This window comes from Scyliorhinus torazame, chromosome 11 (assembly GCF_047496885.1).
Source record: "Scyliorhinus torazame isolate Kashiwa2021f chromosome 11, sScyTor2.1, whole genome shotgun sequence".
NCBI lineage: Eukaryota > Metazoa > Chordata > Chondrichthyes > Carcharhiniformes > Scyliorhinidae > Scyliorhinus > Scyliorhinus torazame.
In genome coordinates this window covers 9780563-9795756 of record NC_092717.1, presented here as the reverse complement: position 1 = coordinate 9795756, position 15194 = coordinate 9780563, and the positions used below count along the sequence as shown (strand labels likewise).

The following is a 15194-nucleotide window of genomic DNA, read 5'->3' as shown; positions in this document are numbered from 1 at the left end:
TTAAAAATTCCCTGCGGTTTTATTGCCGACTCTGTACAATAGCAGCAATTTTTAAAAACAGAATCATGATATGCACATCTTAACCACTCTGTACATAACTACAAAAATTAAAACTTGATTTCATATCAATCTGATCAAAAAGTATCACACCAAAAGTTAACTACTAACATATATTAATATATTAGTAATAATATAGAATAAATATTGCATTTTGACAGACTTTATTTAATAATGAATAGATGTCACCCCGTCTGTCAGGGAGCTGGTTGAATATCTTTGACGAGCCCGCGTTGTGAGTTTTTGTCTTAGTTCTCGTACTCCAGTCAGTAATTCACGCTCCTTGCTTTCTAGGTCAGTTCTTCCTCTGTCTAAAGATACTAGAGCGAGAAAACACAGTATTAGAGAAGGGTCAACAACTCAGTTTGATGAGCCAGAATTTCACACTTCCCCGCCGGCAGGTTTTTCGGGAGGGGATTGTTACGGGGAGCGAGAAATTAAAAGACCAGGATTCTCTCGTGTTCCCACCCACTCAGACCACACTGCAATTTTACACCGAGGCGGGCAAAGCTTCAGGCAGGAAGCATGCCCTTCCCCAATGAGGCCCTTAATAATTGGCCAGTTACAGGCCAATTCCTGCCCACCCTCAATATTTAGGCTGTCGAGTTTGCATGGGGGAAGCCGGAAAATCAACAGACTTAGATCTCAGGCAGGACGGAGGGGGAGGGGTGCCTCCATCAGGAACCCCCAATGCCCCGTGTCCTCTTACGGTCTGGTGCCCTCCACAACGGCCTCTCTCCCAAGAACCTGGATCACTCCCTTTGTGCCCTTTCAGGTCTTCCACACCCTGGCACCCCTTGAACTTACCTTGGCCTCTGGTGGGAGACAGTCTCAGACGACCTCCTGCAATTCCTCAGTGCACTGCAACTCTTGTTGCCGCAGGGACTGGAGAGCTGTTGGCCACTCGAATTGACCGGCAGCTTCCGAGGGCAGCACCTCCTCCCCAGTAAGGAGCGGAAGTCCCGCCTGCAGCCACTTAGCGCTCATTCAAGCGTGAAATGGCTGTGCAACACCGATAATGTTGGGAAGAGAGACCCAGCCATCTGAAAAATTCAGGCCATGGTTTTCTCTCTTTGCAGGAGAACCTTCGATAAAATGTACAACACTCAAAACAGATGGAGCGTCCTAATCTTCGAATTAAAAAAAAAGTGAAGGACAATAACACTTATCAGACAAACAGTGCGGACACCTCAAAGTACTTTGTTGGTTGTAAAACACTTTGGGCTGCCTGGAAGTGGTTGCTGTATAAATGCAAGTCTTTATGCTAGGATTTGAGCTGGCCTGGATATTAGAAAAACGCTGTTAAATGCAGCAAGTCCAGATCTGAAAAAACAAACAGGAAGTCTGTATCAAACAAAAAATTATTTTAAAAAACTTAGCATTTGCAAAAGGGGAGGAGGATCATCTTTTATGTTTGTGTACTCCACATGTAAAAGAATTGATAAAATATATTAAAATAGAGGGGTATCTGCCTCAGTTAGTTGCTGTGGTGCACAGGTAAAGGAGCCCGTTTTGACAACACAAGGTATACAATATCAGCAAATGGGGGTTTGCTGGCGAGTCCAGGCCTCGCCCAGTCTAAAAACAGATTCACTGGGTGCGAGCCATTTAGGCCATTTTTAATGCCCACCTCCAATTTCCATGAAGGGTTTGGATGTCCACAAGAAGCCACTAGTTTCTATGAACACTTTCCCTCGCATCAATTTATAAATGGCCAGCGACAGTGGGATGAGGCCCTTAAGTGGGCATAACCAGCAGCGGGCAGGAAGGCCACCCACAAGCTTACCCACCATGGACTTATTCAGCAAGGGGGAAGATGGTGGAATCCCAACCTGTCACTCTCCCATCTGATTAAATGCCCCCCCAATATGTTAAATTCATCACGTTGTGTGGGGGGCATTAAATGTCACACCAAGAATGAGAACTTTAAAATTGAGACATTGTTTGACCAGGAGCTTGTGTAGGTCAGCGAGCACAGGGATGACGGGTGAATGGAACTTGGTGTGAGTTAGGACACGGGCAGCAGAGTTTTGGAAGAGCTCCATAAACCGTGTGCTGCTGCAGCATGCTCACAAGTCAGAGCACGACAAGCTGTCCAAAACGATTGTGCTGCACCAGTCTACTCTCTGTACTCTTACTGTAGGCATGAATAAAATTTCAATAAAATTTGTCTGTACAATGATGCTCACTTCAAGCTGACGGTAGGAATCAGCATTGTGCAAGAATCCTGAGTGACAGGATCACAGCAGGTGAAATGATGCCTTTAGAAAGCAGGCGTATGGCGGAATTTGAGACCAGATGCAACTTGAGTATGGAACATATAGTAAAAGAAACAGGCTAAAGTTCAATTACACAACTGTTAAAAAAAATAAGGGGAGTAGGATAAATTTGGCAATTACAGGCCAGTTCGTCAATGGTGGGTTCACTTTTTAGGTAAAAAACACAATACTCCAGGTGAAAACTAACAGCAACTTGGAATCGCAGGGACAATGGAAAGCCAAGGCATTTAATAAGTGCCACAGATTAGGCTTGTTAGCAAAACTGAAGCCCATGGAATAAAGAGAGGCAGAAATACAAAATTAGCTAAGGGATAGAAAACAGAAATATTATAAAAAATGCCAGAAACATTCAGCTCCGGTAGCCTCCACGGGAGAGGAAGAGTTAATCTTTCAAGTCGCCGACCTTTCATTCGGACTCAAGTCACTGATGGTCACAGTCGCGGTACGCTCAGTTAGCTGGACTGCTGGTGTGGATCTGATTTGTGCCGAAAGCACGGGGTTCAATCCCTGACCCCTGTCCTGGCTGGATTTGGGACTTGCGTCCTTGCCCAACCCAAGGTGCTGTCAGCTGGACCTGCCTTTGGGCTCACTACTGAAGAATAACAACTTTCTAACACACACTTACGTTGAACAGAGGAGTCCAAAGACACATTGTTCAAACAGAGACTGCCAGGAATTTGTTCTCCACTGCCGTGTAATGGATCCCTTCTTTGTTCTGTTGGACATTTAGTGCTTGCGTCACGGAGACTCACTAGGGAAGGTAAAAATGGGAAACTCATACTATTTCAACTGAATTAAGTTTTGTAGCAGTACTGTATTAACTTCACACGAGGAACAAGAATGTTGCTCAGTAATCAAGTGTCCTGTTTTGAAAAACACAAAGGAGTTCCCTTTGTTTCTCATTCATTTCTTCAAGTTATTTAATTCCACCCCACTCTTCCACCCCTTGTCTGTCCCACTAGGACAACTCTTATTCTAGACATCAACAGAACTTTACTGAGCTTTGCTGGCTCCAGGGGTACAGATGGACTGGCATTTTGGAGTGAATAGCCTCTTTCGGTGCGGTATGATTCAAACTCTCAGAATGACAGGGCTCCTCCTCTGCCTACTGTTCATTACTTGGTCTTTCTCAGTCACTGAAGAGTCTCGCTAAACTCAGAAGCTTATAGAAGATAAAGAAAGATCAGCTTATCATTTTGATCAGGGAGTGCTTTGACTGCTCTTTTGTCAAAAGGAATCATTTCCAACTTCCAATGGCAGCCATGGAGAGCGGTCGCACATTTGGTGGCTCCCGTTCGAGACAGCAATATTTTGTCCTTTTTCACCCGAGTTAGGGGTTGTTTACTGGTGTGAGGTGCATGAGTACTGAGGTAGAAGTGCTCCTCCGGTGGGGCAGGTTTATTACGCATCAGACAAGGAGTGCAATGAGCATAAGGCAGCAGTCTGGCCGGGAGGTTTTTCGAAGTGCGACAGAGGCAAAGATGGTGGAGGGCTCTGGGGTGTCGTTGCCCGCCAAGTGGTCTATTGAGCAACTGGTGGGCTTCTTGAATGTTACGTTCCAGCAGCAGAAACATAAGAGTGGAGCAGAGGTTGGAGGTGCAGAGTTTGGCGCTCCAGGAGAAGCCGGTGATGGAACATTAGGACCGTCTGGCCTCGTTGGAGGCAGAGATGATGCTCGTGGCAGAGGGCCAGAAGTGGCTGAGGGAGAAAGTGGAGGACCCAAAGAATCGTTCCAGGAGACAGAATCTCTGGATTGTGGGGCTGCCTGAAGGGATTGAGGGAATGCAGGCCACAAAGTACATGGCGTATATGTTTGAGAAGTTGGTGAGGGAGGGGATCTTTGACTCTCTCAGAGGTGGATCGAGTGCACAGGGCGTTGAGGAGAAGGCCGAAGGCGGGGGAGCAGCCGAGGGTGATGGTAGTGCGGTTGCCTCGTTTTCTCAATAAGGAGAAGATTCTGAGGTGGACAAGGAGATGAGAAAGTGCACCTGGGAAGGAAACGTGCTGAGGACTTACCATGACTTGGGTGCGGAGTTGGCCAAGCATTGTGCCGGCTTCAATTGGATCACGTCAACCTTCTACAAGTAGTGAAACTTGTATCCTGCTCGTCTGTGTGTCACACACCAGAATCGAGAATTCTATTTTGATACGCCGGAGGAGGCGAGTGAATTTATGAGACACCACGGACTGGGAGATGTGCGAGGATACTGAACTTTGGAGATGCCAATGTGGGTTGTGTACGTCGGGTGGACTGCTGAATTTACTGTGGTGGGTGCAGAGTGGCAAGTGTGTTTTAATGTTCTTGGGGAATTGCGGATGAAGGGTGGCAGGTGGCGGCCTCAAGTGGGAGGCACCGCTAGTTGCTTGGCTAGTTACCGGGAGTGACATGGGGGTGAGGGGAAATCGATCCATGGAAGGAGCCACTGTCCAACAAACATCCGCCGTTTTCTAGTTATTAACCCAAACCCCTGCAGCCCAAACAGACAAACCGACAGGACAAGTGAGGAAGGAGCTGCGCTCCGAAAGCTAGTGATTCAAAACAAACCTGTTGGACTTTAATCTGGTGTTGTAAGACTTCTTACTGTGCAAACATCACACGGACAGTGACCCGGGGCTGGGATCGAACCCGGGTCCTTGGCACCCTGAGGCAGTGAAAATGCCTTCAATAAAATGTTTTTTTTAAAAAAGGAATCGTTTACCAACTGAAATTCTTTAGCTTAAATGTGCTACAAAAATAGAACCTTCCTTATTTCCGGCTGGATTTTTACACGACACAGGATTCACATTTGGCTGATTGCCTTTGCATTACAGACGCATTGACTGTCAAGCCAGCTTGCCATGCTTCGCAAAGATCTAAATATTAAACACCAAAGTACTGAACCAGTTTGAGATTTCCCCCACAACTACATGCCTTAATTCCTCAGTCCTTTTAATGGGTTTTACACCAGCTTGGCTGAAGATTTAATATTTGAAGCGTTAAACTTTCTCCTTCAAGTGCCAACGAACCAGTCATCTGTTTAATTATGTCTCTGACAACATTGAGAAACGGTTTGCATGTTTACCAAATACATTTTTGTACAGATCATCACCATGTTCCAGTGCTTGACTCCTTTCATCCAACAATAGAGGTCTCAGAGCATCGGCGGCAGCCCTCTCTTGCTGTGATGCTTTTAGTTCAACATGCCTTTCAACAACCTCATCCCACTGCACAAGGAAACAAAATTAAAGAGGCTTTAGAGTTACACCAAAATTAAATTGAATCCCCTCCCTATCCACAAAACGGTGGGCATAAGAAACAGGTGTAGGCCATTAAGCCCTTCGATGCCACTCAATGAGATCATGGCTGATCTTCTACATCAGCAGCACTTGTCCTCCACCGTCCCCATCCCTTGATGTATTTAATGTGCACAAAGGTATCTATACGGATGGGATGGAATGAATGGGGCAAGGCCCTGAAAGCTGATTTTAGGGAGTTAGGAAGGAAATGAAAAAGCACGACCTCGAGCAGTGATCTCAGGATTACTCCCAGTGCCACGTGTTAGTGAGCATAGGAAGGTTTGAGCGATTGAACACGTGGCTGAAGAATTGGTGCCATAGGGTGGGCATTTATCATAGGATTTACAGTGCAGAAGGAGGCCATTCTGCCCATCGAGTCTGCACCGGCTCTTGGAAAGAGCACCCTACCCAAGGTCAACACCTCCACCCTATCCCCATAACCCAGTAACCCCACCCAACACTAAGGGCAATTTTGGACACTTAGGGCAATTTATCATGGCCAATCCACCTAACCTGCACATCTTTGGACTGTGGGAGGAAACCGGAGCACCCGGAGGAAACCCACGCACACACGGGGAGGATGTGCAGACTCCGCACAGACAGTGACCCAAGCCGGAATCGAACCTGGGGCCCTGGAGCTGTGAAGCAATTGTGCTATCCACAATGCTACCGTGCTGCCCCTGATTAAACAGAAACAGGAAGGACAGGCACAAGGGAAAAGGAGGTGGTGTTGTACTGATAATCAGGGATGGGATCAGTACATTACTAAGGAGGGGGATCACAGATCGGAAGATCAAAATATGGAATCTGAGTGGAGCAAAGACACAGCAAGGGGCAGCAAACATTGGTAGGAGTTGTTTATAAAATACAAAACATAGTGGTAGTGTGGGGCATGATATTAATCAGGAGATTAGACAAACTTGGAGCATGCATAATACAGAAATCATGGATGACTTTAACCTGCATATAGAGTGTAACGCATGAGTTCTGGAGTGTGTTGGGGATGTTCTTTTAGAGCACAATGTTCAGGAACCGACTAGAGAACAGGCTATTTCAGTTATATCATTTAGGTCAAGTATTATGTCATGAGAAAATGGGGCTATGTGCGGCCTTGGCCGCGTATTCCCCACTGAGGCCCCGTATCTAACCTGAGTGACGTTCATTAGCGTTGTGTTCTCGGTGCTTCGAACATTGGGAAACACGGGGTTAAACGCGCTCACTATGGGACTTTGTCCCCATTTAGTTAAATCATGCCCAGAGTTAATGTTTCAAGTCTATATGGCTCTTCTTTAGAGGAACTTAGCAAGAAAGCTGTATTTGGAGAAATGAACGCGACTGAAGGTTGAAAAGTCCCCGGGAACTGATATTCTATGGTCTGTTGAAAGTGGCAGTTATGGAGATAGTGGATGTGAGGAGATTCACAAGAATGATCCCTGGAATGAAGAGCTTGTGTATGAGGAACGGTTCAGGACTCTGGGTCTGTACTCGTTGGAGTTTAGATGGATGAGGGGTGATCTTATTGAAACTTACAGGATACTGCGAAGCCTGGATATAGTGGATGTGGAGAGGATGTTTCCACTAGTAGGAAAAACTAGAAGTAGAGGGCACAATCTCAGACTAAAGGGACAATCCTTTAAAACAGAGATGAGGAGGAATTTCTTCAGCTAGAGGGTGGTGAATTTGTGGAACTCTTTGGCACATAAGGCTGTGGAGGCCAAATCACTGAGTGTCTTTAAGACAGAGATAGAGGAAATACATGGCTGATATTTTTCTCATCCCCATTCTCCTGCCTTCTCCCCATAACCCCTGATCCCTTTATTAATCAAGAACCTATCTATCTCTGTCTTAAAGGCACCCAGTTCCCTTATCAAGTCTGCCGCATTACACATCACCAAATCCTGAATTGCCTGTTCCTTAGTGGGCCCTACCACAAGCTGCTCCAAAAAAAATCTTGTAGACATTCCACAAATTCCTTTCCTTGAAATATACTTCCAAACTGATTTTCCCAGACCACCTGCACATTGAAGTCCCCAGGATTATTGTAATATAAAGCAGGCTGCCACAAATCGGGGACAACAGAGGCACATTAGAAACAGACCCAGAAAAGGTAACAAAATCTTTGAGGCCTTCTACCAAGGGCTGTACACCTCAGAACCCCCAGGGGAGTCGGGGATGCAACGATTCCTCGATGGACTGGACATACCAGTCGTGGGAGTGGACAGAAAATGGGGCTTGGAAGCACCACTAGCACGGAGTGATATCATGGACAGCATTAGCTCCATGCAGTTCGGGTACATAGAAGGAGAATTCAGAATGTCCAAATCCTCCGCACCTCTGTGGGCTAGGCTGGCGCTGGAGTGGTTGGCGCCGCGCCAACCGGCGCCGAAGGTCCTCCCGTCAGCCGGCGCTGAAGGGCCTCCGCCGAATGGCGTGAGTTGGCGCATGCGCAGGGGGGTTCTTCTCCGCGCCGGCCATGGCGGAGCTTTACAGAGGCCGGCGCGGAGGGAAAGAGTGCCCCCACGGCACAGGCCCACCTGCAGATCAGCGGGCCAGGCCATCGTGCCCCCCCCCCCCCCCCCCCCCCCCCGGGGCCGGATCCCCCCGCGCTCCCCCCCCCCCCCCCCCCCGAGGACTCCGCAGGCCGCCCTCAAAGACGTGTCCCACCGGTACGGACCTGGTCTAATCCACGCTGACAGGACTGCCCGAAAACGGAAGGCCACTCGAGGCCGCAGAATCCTCGCCCCCCCAGCGATTCTCCGACTCGGCTGGGGGGGGGGGTCCGGAGAATCACGCTCCATAATTCTTATTTTAAGATGGTCTTTGTCCTAAACTCCTTTTCTTTCCCTTATCCCTCTTTTATTGCATGAATGCAAAATGGCAGACATTGTGAAACCCCTTGCCGCTTGTTTTGTATGTGTAAAATAAACCAATTCTCTTAGGCATGAGAGACCAGAGGGCTGTGAAAGCTCAGTCATTATCATTTAATAATAATCTTTATTAGTGTCACAAGTAGGCTTACATTAACACTGCAATGAAGTTACTGTGAAAATCCCCCAGTCGCCACTCTCCGGCGCCTGTTTGGGTACACTGAGGGAGAATTCAGAATGTCCAAATTACCTAACAACACGTCTTTCAGGACTTGTGGGAGGAAACCGGAGCACCCGGAGGAAACCCATGCAGACACAGGGAGAACGTGCAGACTCCTCACAGACAGTGACCCAGCCGGGAATCGAACCTGGATCCCTGGCGCTGTGAAGCAACAGTGCTAACGACTGTGCTACTGTGCAAAGTAGAGATTGATAGATTTCTAAATACCAATGACTTAGAGATATGGGGACAGTGTGGACAAAAGGCATTGAGGGTGGATGATCGGCCCTGGCCATATTGAATGGCGGAACAGGCTCGATGGGCTGAATGGCTTACTCCTGCACCTCTGTTGCTAATATAATTGAGATATGTACTTTTCCAGTGCACATAACCCATGGAAGCACAATCTATTGAGTTGGGGACCAGCTACTAGTGTCAGGATTTGCATGCGAGCTGCATGATTATAGAAATTCTAGTATGTTTATCATGTGGCTCATTGTAGTTGTATATACACATCTGCATCACAAATGTAGTTGGAATCATTAACACAAAATAAAAATATCTATATTAAAATGATGCCTGGATAAATGTAACAGTTCCATCTACAATATAAATACCTTCATGGACTGATTCAGACAGTATCAACTCTTAGTCATTTGCCGAAGAGGTTGGGGTGGGGTGGAGACGGCACATTTATAGTTAAAGCATTGGTGAATAGAAAGACCATATTACAAATATGCTCCACTTTCACACTTAACATTACTTACCCGTTTGCCTTCAACTTCGTCCATTGCCTGCAACAGCCTGGTCTCCCTTTCTCTGTTCTCACTGGCAAGGTGTGCCAACTCCTCTTGGCATTTTTCCTGATCCAAATTGTACATCCTTTGCTTGTTCAGCATCTGCGTTTGCCAACTCACATTGGGAGACAGCTGATCATCTTTGGCTGGATCCCCTTCAGTATTCTGGCCAGTAATGAAACAAATTTATAATAATGAGAAAGAGTATATACATTCTCTGTAGGTTTTAAGTACCTTAAAACGACACGCTTCTTGCATGTTAGTCAAATACCGATAGACGAGAGAAACTGAATTTCCATTGTAGTTTTGTCCCCATGCCCAACTAGCCCACTAACTAAAAATGTTTATTAACACAAAGCTCAGCTTTATGCAAAATAAAATAAAATCTCTGGCGTACAGAAAATTGACTTAATTTTATTCTTCTTTTCACTCCTCATACTGGTAAAGTAGTGGAAGGATTTCCAGACCAATTAACAGTCTGACGGACTGCGATGCCATGGCTGTAACCACGTTCATACTATTTGATAGGGTGGGTTATCCCTAGACAGTGACAAAACAGCTGCCATAACCCATACGATTGCTCATTCGGACACTTTATAGTAAATTAAGCTGATCATTGTGTATACTTCTGCAAAGTAAATACTGCATTGAAAGATGTCATTATTTCAGGTAAACACTGCGATTTGCCACATGGCATTTTACTGCCTATTGGACAGGACAGATGAATTTGGTGGGCAGCCTCCTGAGATGAGCATCATATTGAAAGATACAAGTGATGCACAAAGGTGCAGCTCTCAATCGTGAGAAATGTGTTTGATTTTAGTATTTGCTGTATAATAAAATTGGGGGAAGAACCTGAACGGCAATAGCAAACCATCATTACTACAGGGAACGCCACACAATGTACCTCATAATCCTCAACATCGGGAACTTGGTCCATCTCCAGCATCCTCTTAAACTTCTGTTCTTCAACATCTGCCTTGATCCAATTGATGTCTAAGTGTCCTTTCACACCCCGGGTCACGGCCTCCTGCTCCTTGGCAAGTTGCTGAAATTGTATTACAATAAAATGGAGTTGTTTTTTTAATAATTTCTACGATTTATGTTTTAGTTTCAGTGAAACCAGAGACAGCTAAACCGCAGAGTGTATGCACGCCATACGGTGCACAGAACACGGATGAGCTTTTGAATATTTGAGAAGTGACTTAGGCTGCAAGAATGCATACATTATTTAGGGGCAGCACGGTGCCGCAGTGATTAGCACTGCGACCTCACGGCACCGAGGACCCGGTTCGATCCCGGCCCGGATCATTTTCAATGTGGAGTTGGCACATTCTCCCCGTGTCTGCGTGGGTCTCACCCCTACAAACCCAAAGATGTGCACAGTAGGTGGATTGGCCACGCTAAATTGCCCCTTAACAGGTGTATTGGTCATGCTAAATTGCCACTTAATTGAAAAAAAGGAATTGTGTACTCTAAATTAAAAAAAAGAATGCATACACTTCTTGGCATCTTTTTAAGGTGAGACATGCTTCCAAGGATAAACGCAACCTACAGTAAGTACAGACATATGAGCTGATAAACCTGTAATTAAGTGCTCTTATGCAAGGTCTGAATTGAGCAAATATTTTATAAATACAATTTATTCAGTTGAACGTAACCAGAGAATGGTCATTCAACTTTTTACCAATTAAGCTTTTTAAAAAAATGTTTTAAATCAATAATGAAGGACTAAAATTTAGCTTCTTTGCTGTGCTCATATTTGAGACAGTGAATATGGTAAATATGAATATTTGCATACTTGCTCAAATATCTTCTTTTGCATCTCCAGTTCCATATTTCTGACATCAATGTCCTGAATTAAGGCAGCAGTTTCCCTACTTCGGAGAACAACCTGAAATCAAAATATGAGACGTTTTATATTTCAATAAAACACCAGCACCAACACACATGAAACAACAGGAGTTTGGTTAGGTGGGGAGGGGGGCAGCTACTGGAAGCAGGTTAATAAATAGTACTCTTTGATCTGTTTGATAAATTGATGAACGGTGTGGGCAGAAATGCACAATTCAAGATAAGTTGGGAAAGTATAATACACAATAACACTGCAACAAATTCTTTCTCTATGCAGAATATCACTATGTTTACAAAGGGAAAAGTCGAAGTGGGACCACACAGCTTGTATTTGTATAGTGCTTTAAAATATAATAAACTGTTTCAAGGAGAGTATGAAATAAAATATGATAAATGAGCCACATAAGGATATATTATGATAGGTGAGCAAACGTTTGATCAAAAAAAGCTTTTTGGGAGTACCCCAAAAGGAGAAAAGAGATGTACCCCAAAAGGAGAGGTAGGGAAGTTTAGGGAGAGAATTCCAGAGGGTAGAGTCTTGGCAGCTGAAGGCAGAGTCAATAATGGCTAAGCAATAACAATCAATAATGATTAAGAAGCCGCATTTGGCGAAACACAGTATCTTGGGAGGGTTGTGGGGTGGAGGAGGTTAAAGAGATAAGGAGGGTGAGGTCAGGGAGGGAGTTGAAGACAAGGATGATATTTTGAATATTTGTAAGTTTATAAAAAATTGTAACTAGCTTTTGTAGCTGGACTTTGGTAATAAAACCACAGAGAGTTATTCATTGTGTGCAGACTATGAACAGCCAGACCAACCAATCTTTACATTTGTATTCAAATCTGTGGGGGGAATAAAATATACCTTCTCGTAGCTGGTTCATCGAGCAGCAAAGGCTTGGGAGCAAGGTGGCAACCTACCCAGGAAATTCTCGGAAAGTTGGAAGTTAGAAAATGGAGCGAATAGTCATAATGTTGGAAAACAAGACTTTATAAAGACAGACTAACAAAATGTACTAGGTCAAGTTTCGCACACAAATGAATGTTAACTGAAATGAATGTAAAAGTAATCACACGGACCTTCCTATCAATCTCATCATCAAGCCTCCTTAATTCAGATTTCTGTTGTTCCTGCTGATGCTTCAGGAAGCGCCTGTGTGCTGCATCCAAGACTTGAAGTTCTTTTACCTTCAATTCACGCTTCATAGCCGCAAGTCTTAAGGGAAGGAATATAATATTAAATAAAGGAAAAATGCTGCCTAGGTTCCTATAATTTGCAACAGATTAATGTTTAGAATTGCATTTAAAATGGACCTTTGAGTTACTTACCATCAATACTAATTTGTCCATTTACTTTCATCAATGAACAAATGTAAGAGCTTGATTTCATCCTTATTGTAACCAGTGGGGTATTAGTAATATCAATAGGCTAAATGGCCGAGTCAAGTGACAGCCGTGGCTCAGTGGGTAGCACTCTTGCCGCTTGAGTCAGAAGGTTGTTGGTCCAAGCCCCACTTTAGGGACTTGAGTACAAATTTGAGTCTTACACTCCCAGCGCAGTATGGAGATAGTGCTGCACTGGTGGAGGCGCTGTCTATCAGCTGAGAATTTAAATCTCTCTATCTTTTCAGGTGCAGATAAAAGATCGTATGCTACGATTAAAGAAAAGCTGGGTAAAATTCTTCTGGAGTCTTTTTTTTTTTTAAAATAAATATTTTTATTCTCCTTTTTCACATTTTCTCCCAAATTTACACCCACCAACAATAAACAATAATTAGTAACGAATGCAGTGTCAATCCCCATATCAATAACAACAATCCCATCCACCTACCAAACCCCCAAACAGCAGCCCGCATGTTAACATAAACAAATAACAAAAAGGAATCAGGAATCACCCATAGTCACCATTAACACATACAGTTACCCCCCCCCCCAATGTTCGATGTAATACAATTCTCAAAAGTGCATAATGAATAATGAGTTGTAGAACCCCTCCATCCTTCCCCTCAGTTCAAATTTGACCTTCTCAAGAGTCAAGAATTCCAAAAGTATTTCCACTGTAAATAAGAATACAGAACATGCAGCAACCCTTGTGATAGCACCTGAATAAAAGCAGTATGCAAACTGGATTAAAATATATACACAGGTGGCAGATAATCCAACTATTATGGCACACTATCAAGTGCATCAATTGCAGTGAGAATTTCGGGTAGGTAGACATGTGACAGACCAAACATAAAATACACCGGGGATAGGTTTTCCAACAATTACTATTCCATATCATGGCTGTATTTACAATAACGTGAGCTATTCCAAAGTAAGAACACTGGTGTAGATTACCTTACTCTCTGTTCTACAAGTTTTTGTTCCTCTTCAAGGAGAATCTTTCTCCTCTGCTCCTCAGCTTCTTGGAGTAACTGCTGCTGCCGGTACCAGGCTGCATTCTCCGCCTGCCTCTTGACACTTTCAGCGTGCAGTCCGTGTGCTAACTGCCTGAGCAGGCCACCAGAGCAAAAATAAATGAGTCAGTTAGCACAATGTTTCAGCTGGACCTTTAGCAGAAGAACCAATTACCAAGTAATTGTGCAAAAAAATGAGAGCTCGTCCATTTGCATAGGAACAGGAGAAGGCCGCTTGAGCCTATTCCACAATTCCGCTTTTTAAAAATAAATTTAGAATACCCAATTGTTTTTTTCTAATCAAGGGGCAATTTAGCGTGGCAATCCACCTAACCTGCACATCTTTGGGTTGTGGGGGTGAGAACCACGCAGAAACAGGGAGAATGTGCAAACGGAGAGTGATCCAGGGCCGGAATTCGAACCGGAGTCCTCAGCGCCGTAGTCCCAGGGTTAATCACTGCGCCACGAGCCGCCCCGATTAGATCGTAGCTAATATACATTTTAATTCTATTTACCCACTTTGGTTTAGAAACCCTTAACACCCCAACCCAACAAAAATCCATCAATCTACAACCTGTGCAGTCTTGTAACCATCTTAAGCATCAGTTAGAATTGTTGTTTAAACATTTACACTCAAGGCTAGCCTAGGCCACCTGGCATCTTAACGTCTTCTAAGCACTGATATAAGCCTGAATTTATCAGGGGATAGGAGTGTACAGAGCAAGGGGGGCATAACCTTACAATTAGCATCAGGGGTGATGGCAGGAAGCACTTCATCGCACTAAGGGGAGTGGTAAACTCAAAACTCTTTCCTCCACCCCCAAAAAAGCCATCAGTGGACAACTATAACATCACAGCACGGTAGGTTCAGTTTACATCAATGTTGCAGCTACAACACAATGCAGCCTGAATGCAGACAAGGCCAAACTGAGATGAGTATTATGTTCTCTGGAGGAAAGCATTAACAGTGAAACACCACACAGGTTTAGTGTCCACGTGAAACTGAAATTGTTTTCGTACCAATGCTAAATCTGCATTGGAAATGTACAAATCTAGAGTCTACATTTACCTGTAATAAAAGAAATGTGGAGAAAACAAAACTTCTAATCGCCACTTTATGTTTACCTTTCTTTTAAATATTCCAACTCCTCATGCCAGATTCTCTCTCGTTCTTTTGTCTGGTAGTCAGCAACAAACTTTGGATATTTGTTAAATATTGGATACTGTCCTTTGGTTAATGGTACAAAGTCATCCAACATGCGCTTGGGGTGGATGTCCTCAGGTGTGGTATCCATGAGGTGGTATGCTTCTTTGATCACGGCACTGAGGTCCAGGTTGTTACGGTGATGGAAGAAATGCTACGTCAGATAAAAGATTGTTTGAATTTTTCAGATAACATATAACTTCCATCATTTCGTCTCTCCCCCCACGCATATCAAACGCAGCCA

The 15194-nt window shown here is 44.5% G+C and overlaps 1 protein-coding gene across 4 annotated transcripts in view; it reads right to left on the bottom strand.

Annotated features, from left to right (window-relative positions):
• tbc1d31 (TBC1 domain family, member 31) overlaps window positions 1-15194 on the bottom strand; it is a 47731-nt gene continuing 32537 nt past the window's right edge. For 2 of the 4 annotated variants that reach the window (XM_072466923.1, XM_072466926.1), the window contains 9 exons: window positions 14872-15104; window positions 13688-13840; window positions 12428-12563; window positions 11298-11390; window positions 10404-10544; window positions 9467-9661; window positions 5399-5540; window positions 2962-3087; window positions 1-377 (listed from right to left, as the gene is read on the bottom strand). In XM_072466923.1, coding sequence (XP_072323024.1) covers window positions 226-377; window positions 2962-3087; window positions 5399-5540; window positions 9467-9661; window positions 10404-10544; window positions 11298-11390; window positions 12428-12563; window positions 13688-13840; window positions 14872-15104 — 1371 coding nt within the window. In that variant the 3' untranslated portion in view covers window positions 1-225. The remainder of the gene's footprint in view (window positions 378-2961; window positions 3088-5398; window positions 5541-9466; window positions 9662-10403; window positions 10545-11297; window positions 11391-12427; window positions 12564-13687; window positions 13841-14871; window positions 15105-15194) is intronic. The other 2 variants (XM_072466924.1, XM_072466925.1) reach the window with 2 other exon arrangements.